The sequence below is a fragment of the Eleginops maclovinus genome, chromosome 12 (assembly GCF_036324505.1).
Source record: "Eleginops maclovinus isolate JMC-PN-2008 ecotype Puerto Natales chromosome 12, JC_Emac_rtc_rv5, whole genome shotgun sequence".
In the NCBI taxonomy this organism is placed as follows: Eukaryota; Metazoa; Chordata; class Actinopteri; order Perciformes; family Eleginopidae; genus Eleginops; species Eleginops maclovinus.
In genome coordinates, this window is record NC_086360.1 from 5,910,498 (window position 1) to 5,933,122 (window position 22,625).

A 22,625-nucleotide genomic window follows, 5' to 3' on the forward strand; every position below is an offset into this window, starting at 1 on the left:
TTTTTCTTCAAAGTTCCCACTGTCTGATTGATAACGCTATTTTAGAACACTGGTTGACCTTTGCATTGAACATGATTCACAAAAAACAGGCACTGATGGTTATATTTATAGAATCCTCTTTACCCTTAATTGCAATGAACAGACAAAATACAGGGATGGATTTTATATTTACTGGTCAGCACATGTTCCTTCATTAACAACAGTGGAGTGAAATTAGTAGGTAGAGTATTTACAGTCAAAATATAAATGTTTCTTTTACCCAGATGGATCAAATGGGTTGCGGTTTTAACATCAGGGCCAATTAAACTCCGACAACTCAGTAAGTACAACCGAAAAGTGCATCATTATCATCTAAACTTTCGGATTATGTAGACAGCACTTAAAAGAAACCCAAGAAGTATTTGCCAATGCTTGTTAGCACAAATCAATAGCCCCGCTTATCTGTAGAAAGCAGAAGAAACACATTAGACTATCCATAATGATGTATGGCAGACAAATAAATACACTTGATGGTAATGTAAAAAGGAATGTAAAACGTATCTTATTAAACTCTGAAATGTATATTTTGTGAACTGTTTATTGCACTGAAAACTATTATGTCAACAAATAGCACATAACTGTATTAGGTTAGTTGGAAGCATTAATATTAAGTTGACCCTATACACTTAATAGTATTGCTTTAAACTAACCTGATACAGTTATGTGAAATCTGTTGACATAATACATTTAATTAAAGTCAACATTTCAGTTTTTCAGAGCGGTTCCTCCAAATCTGAAAACTCCAGGAGGGTCCACAGAAATGTCTGGCATCCGGAGTGTGCCTCCTCCACACTCGCTCCAAAACACTTATCAGATCTGCGCTCACCTACACCATCCTGACCATGAATGACCATGAATGTACATGTGGGCTGGAGGAATGTAAAAGTAAAAGTGTGAGCAAAGAGTGATGTAAGAGAGAAAGGGAAATATGTTTCCCGAAAGAGGAAATGGTTCAATTCAAGGCACATGAGCGTAGTGGAGAATGAATGAATGAATGGATTTTCTGTTTTGTTTCAAAAGACATAACAAAAGCATGTTAATCAATATGTTCTCCTTTACCACCATTACATGCAGGAATCTCACTTTCTTTTAACCTTTTTTCACTACACACAGTTCAAAGACATAATTCGACCTAATCCACTGTACTAGAAATCTAGTAGTCAACTCCAATAGCAATGAACAATCCCAACTCACCATAACCAATTCCGTTTTCACTATTGTGCAACGATATCTGAATTGCTAGTCCATTTGAGATACATTTATTTGGTTATTTACTTAAATGTATGTCAGTAAAATGTATCAAATTGCCTTTCATGTCCGACACAATAGTGAAAACTTAATAGACCTTGATATTGTGGTATTTTAATCATCATCTCAGAAATTGGAAATTTAAAAAAAGGAAAACTTAAACCTGAATATCAAGATCTCCCATCTTTATATCTCATGGTGTTCGGTCTGTTTAAAGACTGCCACGTGGCACAGGAACAGACTAAATAAAACACACAGGAACCAAAGTAAGGCCTCATTCTGAGCCAAGCATCAATCTGGAATCGTATTCGGAGGAGTCTGCCAAATGTATGACGCTCATTAACAGAAAGCACACCTGCACTGATAGCAATGATCCCATGTGAAGCTTAACCCCCTCAGAGAAAACTCTAAATGTAGATCAGCAGGGAAACTCCCAGTGGAAAGACAAAATCTACCACCCTCCCCTTCCAATACAGTCAACACCTAAACAATGCCAACAATAGCACGCCTCCATTACAAGCCTGTAGCACAAGCCAGTGACTTCCCCTCGCTAACAATGACAGCCAGTGAGATCATTTGGATGTGGGGCAAGAGACAGAGGAGGAGAGGGTGTAACCAAACTTCCAAACAAACTCTCCAGTGGTGGTCTAAATATTGAGGCAACGCGGCCTGTACAAGCAGAATTCTTGTGTATTTGTTTGGTTATATCATGAATAAATAGTTTGGTCTATGATATATCGAAGCAACTATTTAAAACGGTGAATTTATTTCTCCTAATGCCCTCAGTGGCATTTTCAAATTGCTTGTTTGATCTGACCAACTGTCTAAAACCCACTCAATAATATGAACAGGAGAAAAGACTCAAAATAGGAATGTCTGGTGACTAACGATTGAATACCAAATCAAAGGTTGATGGACGACATATCAGTTAATTGAAAAATGGTTGAAGTCTCAGCATGCTCTCAATGACAATGCTAACATGTGCTAATTAGCACTAAAGTACTACTGTGGCGAAGGTATTTTAGTCATAAAATGTATATGTTGATGTGATAATCGTGCTAAATGTAAAGTCACAGGGTCATCAGTTATTCTGACCATTTAAACAGGTGAAATTGACTCGCTGGACTAAGTTTTACAGAATTAATAAAAAAGTGTTCAAGACACATGAATTTGCAAATGTCATTCCCCTGATGTAGAAGAAAATAACTGATTAAATCTGATGGGATCTTCCTCGGGGGTCCGTGAATGTCTGGAAATAACCATCCACCTAAATTGTCATTTCTAGAGTTACCTCAGGCTAAAAATCGAGTCAGACCGCCTTCTTCTACCACAGTAGCAAAAGTTCTATTTTAGATTGTTTTTGTTTGCCTTTTCCAGCTGAAACTTGACAAGACAATGTTCATATATTTCTGTTGACAAGCCACAGGCCAAAGAAATACTGATTTGATTTTGGAAAGACCTCAATCCACATTTCCTGCCCTCCAATAATTAATGTAATTTAGCTTTGACTTAGAATGTATTCCAAGAAAAAGAGGAACGTTTGTTCTCTTTCAAGTGCCTTCTAGTTATGTGTGCTTTTTGCTTGTTTGTCTTACCCACACACTTTGTTCTTAGTTCTCTCTTTTTTCACTTTCGATTACTGGCACAACAATAAACACTACTTGATTTAACCGTTGCCAAAGCTCTCTATGTCTATGTGTTCCCTAAAACCTGGTGACAGAGTTGTTGTGACAGGTATTAGCAATAAGCGCCAGCAGCTAAACTGGCGTTGTCAGACATTATCAATCACTAACATGCATGAACAGAGTTTCACCGGGCGAATAATCTCACCCCTTATCGCCCAAATGTGTCTCCTGAGGATTCTGTCAATGTCCGGGTCCCAGTTTCTTTCATTTTCACCCTTTCTTGGCTAAACTATTGTACATGGTGATGGGCTTTAGACAATGCTTTTTACACGCAACTGGTATTCCTTTGATTGATCAATTATTTAGCAAGAAAAAAAGTGCTAAATGCAGATTTTAATTTTGAGTATTTAATTGTTTTTATCATCACGTAAATCAATTGCTATTTGACAAACCAAAATCCACTTGAGGTCAGTTGACTCACTTGTTCAGAAGCTTTTTTTAAAATCATATCTGTGTAGGAAAAACAGACTCAATCTGCTGATGAGAACCCGTTTGGAAGCATGAAAGCTCCAAAACAAACAAAAAACACTTCTTTAAAACACAAAAAGCTGTGCCTAGACACAGTGTAATAAAGACTTCCATGATACCGGAGTACAGGAACCAGATAGTCCTGCTGAATCAAATCAAATCCCTCTGGAACCTTCTCTGTTCTTCCTTACACAAAATGACTCGAAACACAGAAATACACACTTTGTTTCCATCAAATCATAAAGGCAAACACAAGCTGGGTTCTTGCCTTCTTTCTATGTCTTGTTAAAATGAAGAAAATGTTTCATAAATAAGCTTCTCTGTTACAGTAAGGTTGCCAGTATGTTACCATCGTGCCTGTTGAGACTAAAACCTGAGCCCACAGGTGTCTACACAGTTGCTCTATTTGGAGTATGTAAATGGTCTGCAAAAGCTAAATTCCCTAAGGTCCCTCCAGAGGAAGTTACTCTCCCACATACTCCCCCCATGGACTACAATGCATTGGAATGCTTTGTTTATCTGCAACACTGACTTCACTATGTAACACTCATTCTTCTATTGGCTAGCACGCCAATACATTGTACGTGAAAGGCTAAGGAGCGGGACATCTCTAAGCCTTTGACCAATCAAAAAAGAGCCAGCCAGCAAACCAATCAGAGAAGAATGGGCTCTGGTTTCAGACAGAGGGTGAAAAGAGGTGCTGCAGCACAGGCAGTATGAGAATAATAAAGAGTTTTTTGAACATTAAATCATGTTAACATGCCACAGTAGAGGCTCAAAATACAATATGAACCTGAAAATGTGTATAATAGGGCCTCTTAAAGTGTCTACGTTACTTTAAGTTGCCAGGTTTGATACCATCGTACTTGTAGAGACCAAAACCTGAGCTCACATATCTACAAAAGTGCTCTATTGGGAGAGTCATTTTAATACTTCTTTTACTAAAGCAAATGAAATATATGATTCATAGACCCTGAGATATTCAGGTTAGCAGTTCATTCAGGCTGTATATGTAACACTTTGAATTGAGTCCCGAAGGTACATTAAAAAAGGCAACATGTAGATGTCTTCTAATCTGATTAAAAACTCTCAGATTCCAATCAAATGGAGAGGATTGATTGAGGACCCTTTGAGCTGCATTTTTTTTACCTATAAATGCACTACACTTACTATGTAATACCAGTCCGAATAATGAAGTTGGACCAGACAGACAGCAGAGTGCAGAATCAGCCGATTTAAGTAGTTCTCCAGGCATCACAGGCGTTCACATTCCAGCCTGTCTGCTTCTCTCGTTGTGTCTGAGATTTAGCATCAGACTACAGCACTCTCTTCAAAATCAACCGTGGAAACAAAAGACTTTCTGTCACAGAGACACGTCCATCTGCACTTGAATCAACGCTTTGATCTTAAATAAGAGCAGCTCTGAGTGTCCTAATATGACATCTTCCTTCTTCCACTTGTGTCTCAGGCCTGATGTTTTATAACCGCTATAATCAGTAAGATCATCGAGGTCACACTTTCCCACTCGAGATCTGGGTCACATGGATAAAAATACCTGCAGAAAACACAGCAACAAGTAGTAGCAGTAAGTAACATCAACCTAAACACTGCATTTAACTGCAATATTGATGTATTTAACTAGGCCTCTTCCATTTAATGCCACTCTATACTTCCACTGTACTACATTATTTTGATAAATGTATTCATTTTACACAGTATTGTATCTACATTTTACATAGTACAATACAATAGGATACTTCACAGCAGAATAGAAAGTAATTCAAATGTAGCTCCAGTTTAACCAGCTTCAATGAAAAAATGATACGTACATTCATGTACAATTTAAAATTCGAATAGGGCTGCCTCTATCAATTAGTTTAGTTATGGATTTGTTTGCAGTTTATTTGCTAGATTAATCAATCAATTCATTTGTCAATTCCTTAATCATTTGGTACGTTGACCGACTAGTGCAAACGCGTTACAACGGCCCAAAATGTAATCTTTAGAAGAAACGCACTGCAGCTTGAGGAACGTTGCTAATATAAAAACACTGACAAAACACATGCCAATGAAGAAACATCTTCACCAACTTGACGAGAAAATAAAAACTGAAAACACTGATAATGGAAATGTTTTGGGACATTAAAGCGCATTTTCACCCGTCGGCCACCGTAATTTGGTCTATAAGATGTCAGAAAGTAGAACAAAGGGCCATTGTAGCTTTTCAAAGTCCAAGGGGATTTTACTTTGATATAATCTAAAAACTGAGAAAATCAGGAAATCTCTATAATTTGTGTTGCATAAAACAGTAATACCTGAACTTTGTAACTGCACAATGTAGTTTTGCTAATTTTACCAAGTAAATATGTAATTCTTCTGCCACTGACAACTAGGAAACTTTAAACCAGTATTGCGTACTTTTCTGTTTTGTTTTCAATTACATATGAGATCCAATACATGTGGGATAACTAACGTTGTACAGTGTTATTGTGTAATTAATCTGCTTGTACTCTTGGCTGAGTCACTGAGGACAACCAGACCATGACACAGTAAAGAGGATGCTGTTTTTAGATCAGTTACAGTAGCTCTGTGTCTCTGATTTCACTGTCATTTCATTATGTCATTTCATTCATTATGCGCTGATTATCGATTTACTTCCTAAAATACATTTGAAGACTTCCATAAAAGCGACTGTTGTTTTGGTTTGGTAGTTTTGATGTCCTCTGCCACTAAACAGATTTACAATGAATGGACAACAGTTTGAAGGACTTGCTGTTAACGGCTTCAATGAGCATCAGTCTATTCTTTGTTTAGCAGTGTTTCGTTGTTGGTTTGGCCCCTGATCGTGCTCGATGAAAAGAAGCTTAAAAGACATGATAATTAAAAGAGGCCCCTTTATACTTTGGGGCGTTTCCATTTCCTGTAGTGTTATATAGGTTGTAAATGGTCTTCAAAGGCTAAAATCCCAAAGTTCCCTCAAGAGGGAGTTTCTCTCCCACACTCCCCCCCTTCCTGAAGGCCTCCATTGGACTCCTTTGCTTTTACTTCTGTAACATAGTGGCATAACTATGTAACTATTGGCTAGCGCTTCAACACAATGTGGGTGATAGGCTAAGGGGCGGGACATCTGTAAGCGATTGAGCAATCACAACAGAGCCGGCCAGCTAACCAATCAGACCCGACTGGACTCTGGTTTCAGACAGAGGGTGAGAAAAAGTGCTGCAGCACAGGGAGTATGAGAAAAATAAATAGCTTTTTTTAACCTTAAAGCATGTAAACATATCACGGTAGAGGCACAAAACAAATATATAAACCGTAAAAATGAGCATAATTGAGTTACATACATTACAACCTTGTAGTACCAATGTAGTGATATCTAGTAAATCTACGAAAGAAAAAATATTTATTTAGAACGGCAAGAACATTTTCAACATGTCTTAATCTGGTAGATAAAAAAAGTTTGGACATTCAAGAGATAGGCTATTTTTCCAAATCAATGAGCTGAAAACATTTAGTTTTGGAATCGCACTACAGCTAAAGATCCATAATTTAATATATTTTTTTATCAAGTAAAAATACCAAGTATTTCATGGCTCCAACATCTAAATGGCCAGCATTGCCCTGTATCCTGTGACAACTTGATAAAGAGTTAGAAATTAAAAATGAGCAGGAACCCATACACTTTGCTTAAAGTATAGCAATCTGGCGCAGCTTTAATTTGAACTTCAAGCAAATCTAAATGTCAAGGCCATTTGATACCCTAAGCGAAGTATAGGTGAGTTTGTTACACTGTGATACTGGTTACGTGGATCCAGAGAGATCAACAAATGACCTTTATTCAGTCAACCTAAATACTGTAGAGGAACTGTGACATTGAATAACATCCATCTCAGCCTCTGGACTGACTGGAAGAATGGCGGCGATTGTGGAAGAAACCCTAACGGCCCCTACAGGCGGGGGATTAAGCATTAGGTAATTGTGTTAGAGAAGAGGATTAGATTAGAGAAGAGGGACGAGGCAGAGCAGGTTAGCTGAAACTACCTTTGAGCTTAGGGCATGCAAAAAGAGAAGCATAGCACGGCTTGTGATATCAGTCCACATCTGAATGATGACCAACAGACAGGATATAAATTAAAAAGTCGGTACTTAAGTGTACAGACAGCGGAGGGCACATCGTCTGCATGTGATATCAGTTATGAGGTTGTCCTTGTCCCATCGCAGACTTTACATAATCACAGATAAATATGATTACTCATCCTCCCCTCCCGATCTGATCGAATGTACATGTACATGTAGAACAAAGTGCTAGAGAATGTTCCACTTAAAAAAAATAACATTCATATAGATAAAAGAGTAACTGTGTTTTGGGGTCATGGGTTGAAGGGGAAAGTGATAGAGAAGTGGGTTATGGATATTAAATAACCTCAGAGCGCACAAAAAATATACTTCCAGAAAAGCATTAGGGTAAAATATTCTGCTTTAGGAATAGCAAAGATGATTGGTTGGTCCACACTAAAATATCTCAACAAATATTGGAAAGGTTTCCATGAAATTTGGTTTAGACATTTATGTTCCCCATAAGATGAACCCCAATGACTTTTCCTCAAGCCCCACCATGATGCTTGGGTTCTTGCCGATTAAGTGTAAAACAAATGACATTGATTTGTGATAAGTAGTTTATTAAGTGAATAACTGCTTTGTGTTTTGGTCTTGGATGACTACGAATTCTTTATTCAACTAGTCTTTTTTTTGCTTACACTCTAACTTATTAATTTCTAAGAATCTTATCAGCAAATCTTTGCTAAATAACATTTACAAAGTGATATTCAGTGATTCTTTGTGGGGAAAATGGGGAAGGATTTAAAGATCTGTTGAATACATGAACTTGTAAATTAGTCATCAAACAGGCTAAAATAAAGGCGAGCATGGGAAACAAATAACTCGCATAACACGACATCTTCAATGATAAATCAATGAATGGAAAAGTCACCCAGCACACTTCTCCAATTTTAATTTCCTTTTATATATTTGTAAATCTGTTTCAGTTTAGGACTGTTGGTCAGTCAGCGTAGGCAAAAGGAGATTCTGAAAAATATATATATTTTTAACAATTTGTAGACATTTTCTAGACCAAGATGAATACTCAATAATTAAAGCAATTGTTGGATGTAGCCAAAGAATTTAGCGAAACACACAGACATGCTAGCATGGTCATAGACTATTAGTAATATTTGTCTCTCATAGCCCCTGTTATTAAATACCTTATTGAAGCAATAGGTCAGATTTGATGTTGTGCGATTCAAACATATCAAAACAAAAGAGGGAAAACTCAATTAAATAATAAGCAACTTGGATCGCCTTTCTTTCAATCTCTGTAGTCTTTAGTAAGGTGTGACTCGTTGACAGTTGTTCTATCTTCATTACTGAATTAAATGAGTTTGCATAATAAAGCACAATGACTGATAACCACAGGAAAAGGCAAGTCATCCTGGTACAGTACCCGTGTCGTGTGGTGTCTCTCAACAGTAACGTCAGTAATGTTTCACTCTCCAGTTTCTAGCACTTATGTTTTTTATTTGTTATGTATATTATATTACATCATACCGAGTCCCACCTCTTTATTCACAGCGACAAAGGTGGATGATTTTATTGTGTTTTCTGAGGTAAAACACAATAAATATCCTCATCTTGCACTTACCATATATTCAGCTTATTCAGAGTGTTATAAAAATATATCTTGTTTCAACGTGGGGTAAAAATAATCAAGAGTTTAAGCAGAGAAACCACATCTGTCTTGATATATTTAGTTTGTATATACTAATAAAAACTACTTGTTTGTAACTCATTTCAACTAAAAGTTCTTTAATTCTAAACCTGTTTTATTTAGACTTTATAATTTGTTTCATATTAACCCAGGATCCCAGCTATGGACCGGTCCACCTGAACAGAATCAGTTACCGGACCTCATACGCCTCTCATCCCCGCTTCTACTTCATCCTCCTCTGGCCCCTGAGCCCTGCCGTCCTCCCCGGCCTCCGCCAGCTCACCTCCAGCAGCGGCAGGTCCGGGTCCAGGTGTGTGAGGCTGTGTAGGACCACCGGGCTTGGGTCATCCACCACCTCCAGCCTCACCCCGTCCCAAATGTTCCGCACCCTCCACGAAGAGTCAAACATCTCGACCAGCTGTCCCGGCTTGACGCTGTGCGCCTCGGTTTGCATGCCCGGGAAATAGACCATGGATGCCCGCGATGCCCAGTGTTAAATCACGGTAACGTTAGCGACATTTTTGCTAATTTTAATTCAGCTTTTTTCCGCAGAGTCGGTGCTGCTGTCTGCGGCTCAGCGACTGTGGGGGAGAGTCATGACTCAGGCTGAGGAGGATTTTCTAAACCCCGCCCCCAGGCATTTGCTGCCTTCAGGGGTGTCGGAAATAACAGAGATGCGTTACAGTAGATTAACATTTTCAACACACTGTTTCTGTTAATTCTGAGAAAAGATAGCCACAATCCCAAAAAATATGTAATCTCTCTTATTTCCTAGAAAATAATGTAATTCACTTTAAGCCCGGCAGTCAATAACTTTAAATAGATTTGTTTTATTAATTAATTAACCATCATAACTATTATTGTTATTTATTATTGTCATTTTCAAGTTTGTTCTCCCTTTGTATTTGGACATCCTCTTTGTGTATAAAGAAAGAAGATTTTTTTTATTATCTCTTACAATTCAAACTTCAGTACATATGCACATACATATATGAGCAGGGTGCGATTTGACAAAAAAACAGAGGGGGGGATGTTTTTTTTAATTTATTCATAGACAAGAACATTGGACTTTTAACTTGCATAACTAGGGAGAAACCAACGCAAAAAGTAGACAGGCCCTTTTTTCGGGTCCGTGGATTAGTCCCCATCACAACATGGCAAAACTTTTAATAACCCATACATGGATTTCTATTCAACGTCACAAAAACATGCGTACGCACTAACAGGCAGAAAGCACCATAGAACAGCATCAATGCTCTCCATGAAAAGACCCTCCAATTAACTTAAATCAAACACTCAAAATAATTCACTAAATAGCACAACGTGCTGTCAACACTCAGGGACAGGTCTGGAAAACTAGACAAAGTAAACAGTCGGCTCTGGTGACAAATTTGTGGTGGCTTTTTCGTTTTTCCTATCGGGGCATTGTCTGCAGCATTTCGGCCCTCTTCTATCCACAATTCTGCAAATGGGTCCTGTAAAGTAAGATGATATGCTGCTCTGAAAGCGTTTCATGTTTGGTTCAGCGCTGTTTTTCCTGCGAAGTTCCCGCACAAAAATGTTACAATGTTTTTGTGTTCGATGACGTTCAGAAATATGCACCGTCTGCCAGAAGGCTGCTGAATAGCCTACTCTGATGTAAAGACACTGAAGATCGTTAGATTTCAAGAGTTTAAGTAGGCTAGCAGTTAAGTTGCATTCATCGCTATCAAGGGGGGGAAATCCTTGTCCCCACCGGAGATAAAAATAATTTAGCAGAGGTAGGGATAGGAAAACCAGAGGGGGGGAAATCCTCACCATCCCCCCCTACAAATCGCACCCTGTATATGAGGATATTAAGAGTAACGCTATATACACATTCTGATGTATTTGTATGTAGGTATTTTGCATTATTATAAGGCTGGATTGACAGTTGTCTGACAAAACATTCAGAAATGTATAATCAAAACTGTATATCTTTAGAAAAATCATTTCTAAAAGTAACTTCCATGAATAAAAAACATATGACAGCAAATGGCGTCGACCAGGCAAACATGTTTTGTCACAAAGCCCTTTTTTCTGTTTATTAACAAGGGCCATAGTGTGTGGTTAAATAACCTTACACCATGTATGGTGTAATAACAGATCTACGCGGTGTCCCTGAAGGCAGCGTTACGTCATGCCTTTGGGAAATGATGGCAGTGTTGTTTCTGCTTTCACTATGGCAGCCGGCTGCTATGGGAAAAGAAAACACTTATGTACAGTTCGTTGTCCCTGCTTGCTGTTAGCAAACATAACACCGTAACCACAAGTATTTTTAGATTTATGAATCTACTCCTACATACATATTTTTATTTTCCCACCACATTTAGAGTGGAATATTGTATGAATGTTTTTTGTATATAAAATATATAATACTTTTTTTCAAAGCTAAAGTTATTGCTAACATTTTTGTGGACCAAAATAAAATACAAATCATACGATCATTTATATTTATTAATAAATAAATAAAATCTACAAATCAGTATGTAGTTAAAGTTAGTTCAATGTTTTAATTCTGCATGTAAAATGCAACAATTAATACAATTAAATTAAATATATTTATCAATATATTTATCAATGTCTGATTTTATTCTCTTCATTTTATTCCTGAAATGTTTATTATTTGTATTAATATTATTCTATTTATTTGTACATTTTGTTACAGAATTCTGTGACACTGTGGAATCATGGCATTTATTAAAGCAAAACGATCTGAAAAGGGCCTAATAAATTCATTATTATTATTATATTAATTATGTTGACCATTTACTAGACTATAACAAGTCTGTTTTAATTGACTCGCAATCTAAACCAAATCCAAGAGAAACAGTGAAACGGCAAAGCCACATGTTTGCTTGAAAAGTACACAACAAACCATCAAAAAAAATCACATCAAACAACTCTCAACAAACGCAGTCAAACACACATATGCATTTTTCCACAAAAAGAAAATAAAGTACAGTATTTTTGAATTCCACAAAGCACAAAACCCTGCAGCCTTAATTGTTCTCCGCATTAAAACTCCGAACAATGTCAGTCTGAATTCCTTTTTGATGGATCTGCTGTCCAGCACTGAAGGAGACTAATTTAATATCCAACACCGCCTCCTACTGGGCAATGTCAGGAACAAATGTCCCTTTCCACAGTAAGATATCTATCATCGTATTAAGATGTCTGCTGAGCTCATACAATGATAAGTAACTGCATGACAAACAACAAAACGCATACTTTACAGGTGATTAACGGCGGAAGTTAGGTTATTTATTTGTCATGTTTGGCATAGAACAAAGTGTAATTTTCCCTCCCAACAGGAACAACAGGTGTGAAAGTGATGGAGCAAATTGTAACTGGAACATCTGCTGCACCAGCTGAGGCTGAACGCAACTGCAAACAAGCCTGACCTCCACGGCTTTTTCTCATCAAGTTGCTGCGCTCCATAACTCACACACTGCAGCTGCTCTCTCTGTGTGTGTGTGTGTGTGTGTGTGTGTGTGTGTGTGTGTGTGTGTGTGTGTGTGTGTGTGTGTGTGTGTGTGTGTGTGTGTGTGTGTGTGTGTGTGTGTGTGTGTGTGTGTGTGTGTGTGTGTGTGTGTGTGTGTGTGTGCGTGTGTGTGTCTTGGTATGCGTTTGAGAGAGAAACAGAGCCTACCGAATACCCATACTGCTGTTTGAAGATCAATATTCTGCACTGACAACTAGCGGCAGCTGAGGTTATGTGCATATATTAAATGATTTTACACAGTGGTGGAAGAAGTATCAGATTTTATACACAAGTAAATAGCAATACCAAATTGTAAAAAATACTCAAGTAAAGGTCATGCATTTGAAAAAAGTATTGGCATCAAAATATACTTAAAGTACCAAAATTAAAAGTACTCATAAGTAATCGTCCATTTGAGATTTCGTATATGAAATCACTGGATGATGATCAGGTGTTCCTCACAGCTGATCAAAGGTGGACCTTATTTTAATTACTTTATATACTGCTGCTGTACCTCTTATGATGTTATGTCAATGTTTACTTATTAGATTATTCATATTTTGAAAGAGTTAATCATCTGAATGTGTAAAATGTAGTTGAGTACAAGGTACAAATACCTCAAAATTGTACTTAAAAATGACATTTGAATAAATGTACCTTAGTGTATTCCATTGCTGAATATTAGTTTGTTTGCTACAACTACATGACATATTTAAATTGTGTCAATGTGTCAGGTTGTTTAGTTTACAGCAACGCATCATTTCATATCAGCATAGCATGAGTTCTTTATATTTAAAAGGTAACTATAAGTGTTAAATAAATGTATTGGAGTAGAAAGTACAATTTTTGCCTCTGAGTTGTAGTGGATTAGAAGTATTTGTAGCATAACATGGAACTACTCAGGTAAAGTACAATTGTGTTGAAATAGTACTTAAGTATACAACTAGACTAAATGCTACATTCCAATAGAATAACCATAGTGTTGCTAAACTAAAATTATATTTATTTACTAAAACGATCATCAAAGTGAAACAGGAAGAATCTGTTGTTTACAAGGTTGGCTACTGAGTTTTAGAAATTGTTCCTTTTCCTTTCACGTGTAGTGAAAGAGTTAGTAACCCATAAAAAGACAATCTACTAGTGCGTCTTTTATGAGAATCTAAATCAAGGGTCATTTTACCTAATTTAAATGAGTATCTGGGAGCACTTAAAATATGCCATTTGTTTCACATTTTTCTGAATGTTTCTTTTTTATGTAAATCAAATAAATGTGTTAGTCGTTCCCTGAATACTTTTTGGATATCTGTTCTGCACTCTTAGCTTCATCCTCATTGTTTCCTAATTACGAAACAGTGCTTTGTTGGGAACTATCTCTAGCGGGGAATTGATTCACCTTAGGGCTCTCATGAGTCTTTGAGGCAGCATGACTGTATGTGGTATGAAGCAAAATAAAGTCAGCCTTTAATATTTAGTAAGCAGCCCCTAACAACAGCTTGTCAACATTAAAAACAATTCATTGTTTAAGGCCATGTCATTTCCACATGTATTATCTAGGTGGGGATGCTTGTCACATTTAAGTTTAGTTTTTAGCAGTTCCACCAAAGAGATTTTTCCTTTAGCTTGGTTTCATAAATGTTTCAGGCCCAAAAAGGCTATCGAACTCCAAAATATTCATAAAAATCTCCTCCGAATTATGTTCCACTTTAAGTCAATTTATTTGATAATGATGGTTAAATCAAAGCAGGTTTGAAACCTCTGATTTGAATACTGTTTCAGGCAATTATCTACCCACATGAGAAGAAAATAAAACACTAAATGCTGACTTGTTTTGTCAGTGAACAGCAGAATCTTCAGTATAATAACCTCCCCACTGGTATCCATCTTCTGGAAAAACCCCACATGGGCTGAGACCCAGAAACCACTGAGAGACCAGAGAGACCGCCAACTTTAAATCTGCTGCGATTTAACTAAAGCTGTGCTTCCATCTGCTAGAAATCAATACCAGAGGATGTTGTTGTGCTTCTTCCTGGGCTCTGGCTAAAGCTACATGCTTCAGATGTTTACACCCCCCCCCCCCCCCCCCCCACCTTTACTTACTTACTCGCTCTAATGCTTTTAGTCAGAGGCAAATACATTAACAGAGGCACGTATAAAGGGGCCTTATTGTGCTTTTTGGTGATTTCCCTTCCTTGTAGTGGTTTATATAGGTTTTTGTGCATGTGCATGGTCTGCAAAGGCTAAGTTCCCCTGCTCTCCCGCTGCCTGAAACACCTCCATTGGACTCCTATTATAATTCCAAAACATAGTTACATCACTACATAACACTTGCAATTCTATCGCCTATCACATAAACACATTTTCCTTGATAGGCTAAGGGGCGGGAAATCTCTAAGCGGTTGACCAATCACAACAGAGCTGACCAGCTAAACAATCAGAGCAGACGGGGCTCTGATTTCAGACAGAGGGTGTCTAACTGGGCAGAGGTGGAGGCCTGTGGTTGCACTGGGCTGCTGCCAGGCGTACAATGTTCCCCATAGCTCCACAAACAATAAATCTGTAACAAATAAAAGCCAATGAGAGCGCAGGACTTTGGACAGAGTAGAAGCTTACATAACAGGGAAAGAAACAGGCTAATAAATGGAAAATAGACTGATAGTAAAGCATAGATACACGGAGGAGAGGCTGCTCCTAAAAAGACAGAAAAAGGAACTTCTTGGTTTGTACAAAAAAAAGTGTTTTTGGGGCGCAAAACTTTTGATCTTATATCATTTTTTTCTTTGCAGTCGTTTAAAGCTAAACATGAATATTGGCCTATTATTTATAATGGGTTGTATCTAAAAAGAATGCTTTTAAAACATCACATTCAGTTCAGTGAACGTAAAATGGGATTTGTCAGTACTTTTTCAGATCAAATTACATTGATTGTTAATCCATAACATTATTTTGCATTATAAGGCTATATGAAAATATGTATTCAATACTTTATAAGATGTTTTGCTGTATAAATAATAGTGATTATTGATGTTGTTAATTCATTTGACTTATCCATTAAAGCATTCATAATTGGATTTTGGTATATAAACAGATAATCAAAACAAAATGCGGTACAGGTGTAGCAATGTAAAAGGTCTCATTTGAAAATAAAACAGATCTCCTTATTACTCGATTATGATGTTTTATTAAGAATTAAGTGTCATGACTTCCGGTAATGGCGGGGTGCTGAGAGGCTGCGAGAGACCAACCCTCCTGACTATAATTCCTTAAAACTTTAAAATTCTACTCATCAGTAAAATATTATTTCTGATTTCAACAAATTAGTGACAATGTCACAAACGAGGAGGAAGGCGGCTGCCCAACAACAGCAAAAGCGAGAAAAAGACACCGAAAGAAGGCTTTCTGAATCTGAACATGAGGACGTTAAAGATGGCGAGAGCGAATCTGAAACTCATGACGATAACCCCACAAGTAGCCCCAGTACTTCGGATGTCATGAAAGCTATACAAGGAATGGAAAAGCGAATTACAGATAAGATAGATGGAGTACTGGAAAGGGTCAAAGAAATAACTGAAAGAGTTGAAGAGGCGGAAGAACGCATCTCGGGGGCAGAGGATGAAGTAAACCAACTGAAAACTCGCATTAATACTCTAGAATCCCAAGTGAAGTTGCTGCTAGAGAAAGTGGACGAAACGGAAAATCGGAGTCGGAGAAACAATGTGAGACTAGTAGGCTTGCCGGAGAACGAAGAAGGACGAGATGCGTGTAAGTTTTTAGAAAGTTGGATTCCGTCAAACCTAGAAATGAAGGATACCGCGCTAGCATTGGAACGAGCACACAGAATCGGTCCACGGCCTGAGGCAGAGAAGAACGACGTCAATGCCACTCCACCTCGACCGAGAACTCTCATTATGAAGTTTCTTAACTACAGGCAGAAGGAAGAAGTGTTGCGGGCGGCCAAAGCTAAAGGGACAGTAAAGTATAAGGATCAAGCAATCCGATTCTTCCCCGACGTCACCGCTGAAACACACAAGAAACAGAGGGCTTTCGATGGAGTGAGACAGAAGCTACGGCAGAGGGGAATTGATAAACATCGTGTCATCTTTCCTGCGCGACTGCTCCTCACCTACGACGGGAAAACCAAGCTGTATGACACTCCTGCCGAGGTGGAGCGTTTCATGGAAGGACTGGATAACTGAGAAAGAGAGGTGTCGTTTAAAACCGATTTTTGCTATATCCTGATTTTTGTCTGCAGTTGTGTAGGCTATGTTAAAAGTATGCTTAGTTAAGAATAGTTAATGCAGACGGACTGATCACTTCTGATAGTCGAGGATTTATTTATTTATTTTTTTTCTAGTTTGGAATATCAGCCGATTTTTTTTTCGTTTTTCTTCTTTCAGTCTTTGATCTTTTTTCAATGGTTGTCTGATAGATGGCCTTTTTTTGTTGTGTTTATCTAAAAGGGGATAATAAGACTGAAGCCTAGTTTGATTAACATAGTGTAGCTATTCTGAACAAAGCTCTGAATTATTCTCAGATTGAGAAAATATGATTTAAATTATGCTATCTACATTTTAAGGCGTGTGAAATTTGAAGTTTTATCTGGTGAAAATTTGAGTAGAATAGTAAAAGGTAAAGGGTTGTGTGAAAGTAGGTAAGTGAGAGAGCCAATCAGTAGTTAGCTCCTCACAGATGTGTGGATCTAATGTACCCATACAGGGAGCAAACACAGAGGGGGGAGGGGGGATACAGAATGTAAGGGTTTGTGTGAAGGGACTTACAAGGTTTAGCTTGAGAGTCTTGGTTTGTGTGGTGCTTATTGTGTTATTGTGTGTGTTTTTAGTTTTTAGTTTTAACTTCTCGGTGGTAGGTCTGTCTCATGATATGAAAGGGGTGCATATGGTGAGTAATTGCAGTAAAAAATGTCTGAATTTGAAAAGGTGAAATTCATAACTTGGAATTGTAGGGGAATGGGTAGTCTTAAAAAAGTTAAACAAGTAATGGACAGAATCAAATTACTTCAGGCCAAAATTATATTTTTGCAAGAAACACATATGTCAACAGGGGAAACTATTAGAATACAGAGGAGATGGCAGGGTCGGGTCTTCTCATGTTGCTATGCCTCAAATGCCAGAGGGGTGATGATACTCGTTCACAAAACCATCCCCTTGCAAATTGAAAAAGTAACGAAAGATACAGCTGGTAGATTTATTATAGTTGAGGGATTTTTGTTTGGAGATAAACTTAACTTAATTAACGTGTACGGCCCTAATGATGATAGTCCTGCTTTCTTTAGTGATTTGTTCCTTTCAATATCAGGTTTGAGAGGCCAACATATTATGGCAGGCGATATGAACTGCACATTGGATCCAGTGAAAGATCGCTCAACTGGCTTAGATATTACACATACCAAATCTAGAAAAATTATAAAACAATTTATGAGAGATTTAAATATGTTGGATATTTGGAGACACTTTAATCCTAGCTCTTTGGTTTACTCATGTTATTCTGGTACACACAAAACTTACTCACGCATTGACTACTTTTTGGTATCAGCAACACTGCTTTCAAAGATAGCAGATTGTACATATCATACTGTGGTAATATCTGACCATGCTGCTGTATCACTAACATATGCTGATAAAAGGATGTCCAACACGCCTCCTAAATGGCGATTGCAGGCAGGATGGCTACAAGACCCTTTATTTGTAGAATTTCTGGGTAAACAAATTGACTTTTATTTTGAAATAAATACATCTGAAACATCCGCTTGTATAAGATGGGAAGCTTTCAAAGCCTACATTAGGGGCCAAATTATTGGATATTGTAGCTCAAAAGTCAAACAATCTAGAAGAGACATAAGGCAGCTGGAGAGACAGATCAGTGAATTGGAAAGGACTATATATCAGAATAGAGTAGCAAATAAAGATGAACATGATAAATTACTTCTTTTAAGGGCACAATATAATGGAAAGACAGCAGTAAAAGCGGCAGCAAAAATAAGTAAACTAAAACAGAATTTCTACGAGCATGGAGATAAATCAGGAAAACTACTTGCTTGGCAAATTAAAAAAAGGCAAGAGGAACGGGCTATTGTTACAATTGAAACACCATCTGGAAATATTATAGATCCAATTAAGATAAATGAAGCTTTCAGAGACTACTATAATAATCTATATAGTCCAGATATTTCTCCTAATGATGAGCTACGAACACAATTTTTAGAAGACCTTGATTTGCCTCAGATCTCAGAGGAAGATCAGCTGAATCTTGAAGAGGGGATTACTGTAGAAGAGATAGCATTAGCTATTGATGCAATGACATCAGGAAAAGCGTCAGGTCCGGATGGTCTACCAATAGATATTTATAAGAAATTTAAAGACAAATTGATAAGTCCTTTTTTAGACATGGCAGTAGAGGCATTTGAATTCGGCCTTCTTCCAGCATCAATGAGAGGAGCACTAATCACACTGTTACCAAAACCAGGAAAAAGTAACACAAAATGTGAAAACATGCGCCCAATAAGTCTTCTTAATTCAGATACTAAAATAATATGTAAAGTGTTGGCACGGAGATTGGAAGCAGTATTACCTAATTTAATAGGAGAGGACCAAAATGGTTTTATACAACGCAGACAAGGATTTCACAACGTAAGAAGGCTTCTCAACATCCTTCATAACCAGCGGAATGCGCAAGACACTGCAATCTTGTCACTGGATGCAGAGAAGGCCTTCGACCGTGTAACGTGGCCCTACCTCTTTGATCTTTTGGCTAAATTTGGCTTTGGGGAGAAATTTTGCAAATGGGTTAAAATTCTCTGTAATGACCTAGTAGCTGAGGTACTTACGAACAATACAGTGTCGAAACCTTTCAATATATCTAGGGGATGTCAACAGGGATCGCCTCTCTCTCCTCTCCTCTTTGTAATTTCTATAGAACCCTTAGCCATTGCAGTTAGAAAACATATGGACATTGCTGGAGTTAAAGTTGGTCAGGTAGAACACAAAATTGCTTTGTTTGCCGATGATGTTCTCTTTTTTCTCAAAAATCTTAGTCATTCTATACCGGCTCTTTTAGTGCTTATAGGAACATTTGGGAAGATATCAGGATATAAAGTAAATCACTCAAAAAGTATGTTAATGCTTCTAGACGATAACGATAGGGTACAATTCCAGAACAACCCTATCATTTTTCATTTAACCGATAGCTTTACATATCTGGGAATACGAATTGTACCAAAACTAGAGAACATAGTTTCTGTAAATTATGAACCACTATTGGAAAATATTTCTAATTCTATTGATCGATGGACATTACTACCCATATCCTTAATCGGTCGTATAAATGTTCTGAAAATGAATATTTTACCCAAATTACTGTACTTATTTCAGAATATTCCTTTGTCACCCCCAAAGCATCTTTTCATGAGACTTACTAAGTTATTCACTAACTTTATTTGGAACAACAGGCGTCCCAGGCTCCGCCTTTCACTCTTGTACTTGCCTTATGATAGAGGGGGGCTCCAGTGCCCTAATGTGCAATGGTATTATTGGGCGGCTCAGCTCAGAACCATAATGTTTTATTTTTCTACAGAAGGTCCCCCATCATGGGCTAATATGGAATCAGCTGAAGTCACACATGGTCTGACCCTAAAAGGGTATATATACTCAGCCAATCTCAAACACCATCGGAAAAAATGTTCAAACCCAATTGTTCTTAATATGATCAATGTATGATATGTGGTGAAGAAATATTTTGGTATTCCTCATAATTTGTCTAGTTATAGCCCCATTTGGGGTAATACAGACTTCAAACCAGGAAGATTGGATGCAGGTTTTAAAAGCTGGGCAGATAAAGGGATAAGGTCTATTAAAGATTTATATTCTTCAAGCAAACTAATGTCTTTTGAGGAACTAGTTAATACATTTAATATACCTAAAAATCATTTCTTTAAATATTTACAAATAAGAAACTTTATTTTTGTAGCTCAAAAGAACTCTTTAGACATGCCAGTACTAAACAGCTTAGAGACAGTAATGGGAAAAGACTGCTATGCAAGAGGTTTAATTTCACATCTATACGGAACTATAACATCAGGATCACAAGAATCGTCAATTAATAAATTAGAAGCCTGGAAGAAAGACCTAAAAGAAGATCTGAGTATGGATGATTGGTCAGAGGCATGTAAGGAAGCTCAGACACAAACAATAAGTGTAAGATTGAAATTATTGCAATATAAATGGTTGATGCGGACTTACATAACTCCAGCTATTCTACACAAGTACAACGGAAATATTCCTGATACCTGTACAAAATGCAGCAAACTTAAAGGTGATTTTTATCATTGCATATGGGAGTGTGAAAAAATAATGTTTTTCTGGAAAGGGGTGAGGGATATGATCAATAAAATGACAAGTATCAATCTAACATTATCAGCAAAAACATTTATTCTGCACTTATACCCTCTTGAAATGCCTTTGAGAAGAAGGGAATATGCTTTCCTTGACATGTGTTTGTTGCAAGCAAAGCGTTTAATAGCTTTATCTTGGAAAAAAATCCAAGCACCGCATGTAAATGACTGGCTGAAAGAAATGGCGACTAACATGGTCATGGAAAAAATAACTTATATAGTGAAAGGTAAACGCAATAAATTTGAGGAGATATGGTTACCATTCCTATCCTTTCTGGAAGAGGGTGGAGGTAATGGGATGCCAAATATAAGTAATACTGATACCGACTGAGAAGCTTTTTATTTTTGTTCTTTCTGTTATATTGTTGTAATTTTAATTTGGTGTATGTTTGGATTGTATTTTTTATACTGTGCTGTACTATCCTTCAATTTCTGTGTTTCATGTGTAATTATATGAATGTTAAAATCCAATAAAAAATATTGGGGAAAAAAAAAAAAAGAATTAAGTGTCATAACTAAAAGTTACAGCCTTAATAACTTGGCCAGAACATCACAACATCAAATATGGTAAACCCAGACCAGTCGTCAATTATCCATTTTCGAGGAGTAGGGGAATTATGGTTTAGATCAGGGGTTTTCAACCGGTGGTCCGCGGACCCCTGGTGGTCCGCGGCGGCATTGCATGTGGTCCGTGACAAGAGCCTATGTTGATCAGTTCACCATTGTTTTTTTTAATATAAATTCGCTTTGATATTTCAACACATTTCCAGAATACCGTTACATATCGTGAAAAATATGTTTAAAATAATATAAAGGAAATTCAAGCTGACAGAATGTAGCCTTGCGCCTATCCAGTCTATGGTAGCCTGTGATTCGCTAATGGTAATGAGTTGCGTCGCTAACCTCACTTATTATTCATTACGTACAGTCTTGCGAGCAAAGTTGACACACATTTATAAGCATAGCCGACGAGAGTATTTTAAGATAGGTTGTAGTACAGCAAACATTTGTTACATATGTACTAGTCTAGCTATATATCTAGCACCAATGGATCGTTTTGTAGTGAGGAAAGTGCCAGAGGGACAGGCTGCCATGACAGAGGGTCAGGCTGCCACGACAGAGGGACAGGCCGCCACGATAGGGCAAGGACAGGCTTCCGAAGCGTCAACTTCGCAAAAAAGACGAAAAAGAAAATACAATGAGGAATATGTTAAATATGGATTCACAGTGACGACAGACAGAGCAGGAGAGGAGGTACCACTGTGTTTCGTATGTTCAACAATTCTCTGTAATGAAGCTATGAAGCCGTCGAAACTTACGCGGCATATGGAGACGCATCACGTCCACTTGAAGGCCAAACCCGTTGAGTACATGCAACAGATGTTGCGTGATTTCAAAGGACAGCAGGCTACCATGAGGAAGAGTGCAAAAATAAATGAAAACGCACTGAAAGCATCGTATCTGGTCGCTCTCAGGGTTGCAAAAAGTAAGAAGCCCCATACCATTGCAGAGCAG

The 22,625-nt window shown here is 37.6% G+C and overlaps 1 protein-coding gene across 4 annotated transcripts in view; it reads right to left on the reverse strand.

Moving 5' to 3' along the window:
• LOC134873536 (ral guanine nucleotide dissociation stimulator-like) overlaps nt 1-22,625 on the reverse strand; it is a 72,023-nt gene that overhangs the window by 28,879 nt on the left and 20,519 nt on the right. Inside the window, exon 1 of one of the 4 annotated variants that reach the window (XM_063897210.1) lies at nt 9,488-9,770. The exons of the other annotated variants lie outside the window; for them this stretch is intronic. Coding sequence (XP_063753280.1) covers nt 9,488-9,676 — 189 coding nt within the window. The 5' untranslated portion in view covers nt 9,677-9,770. Of the gene's footprint in view, nt 1-9,487; nt 9,771-22,625 lie in introns of those variants that run through there. 4 annotated transcript variants of the gene reach the window in all.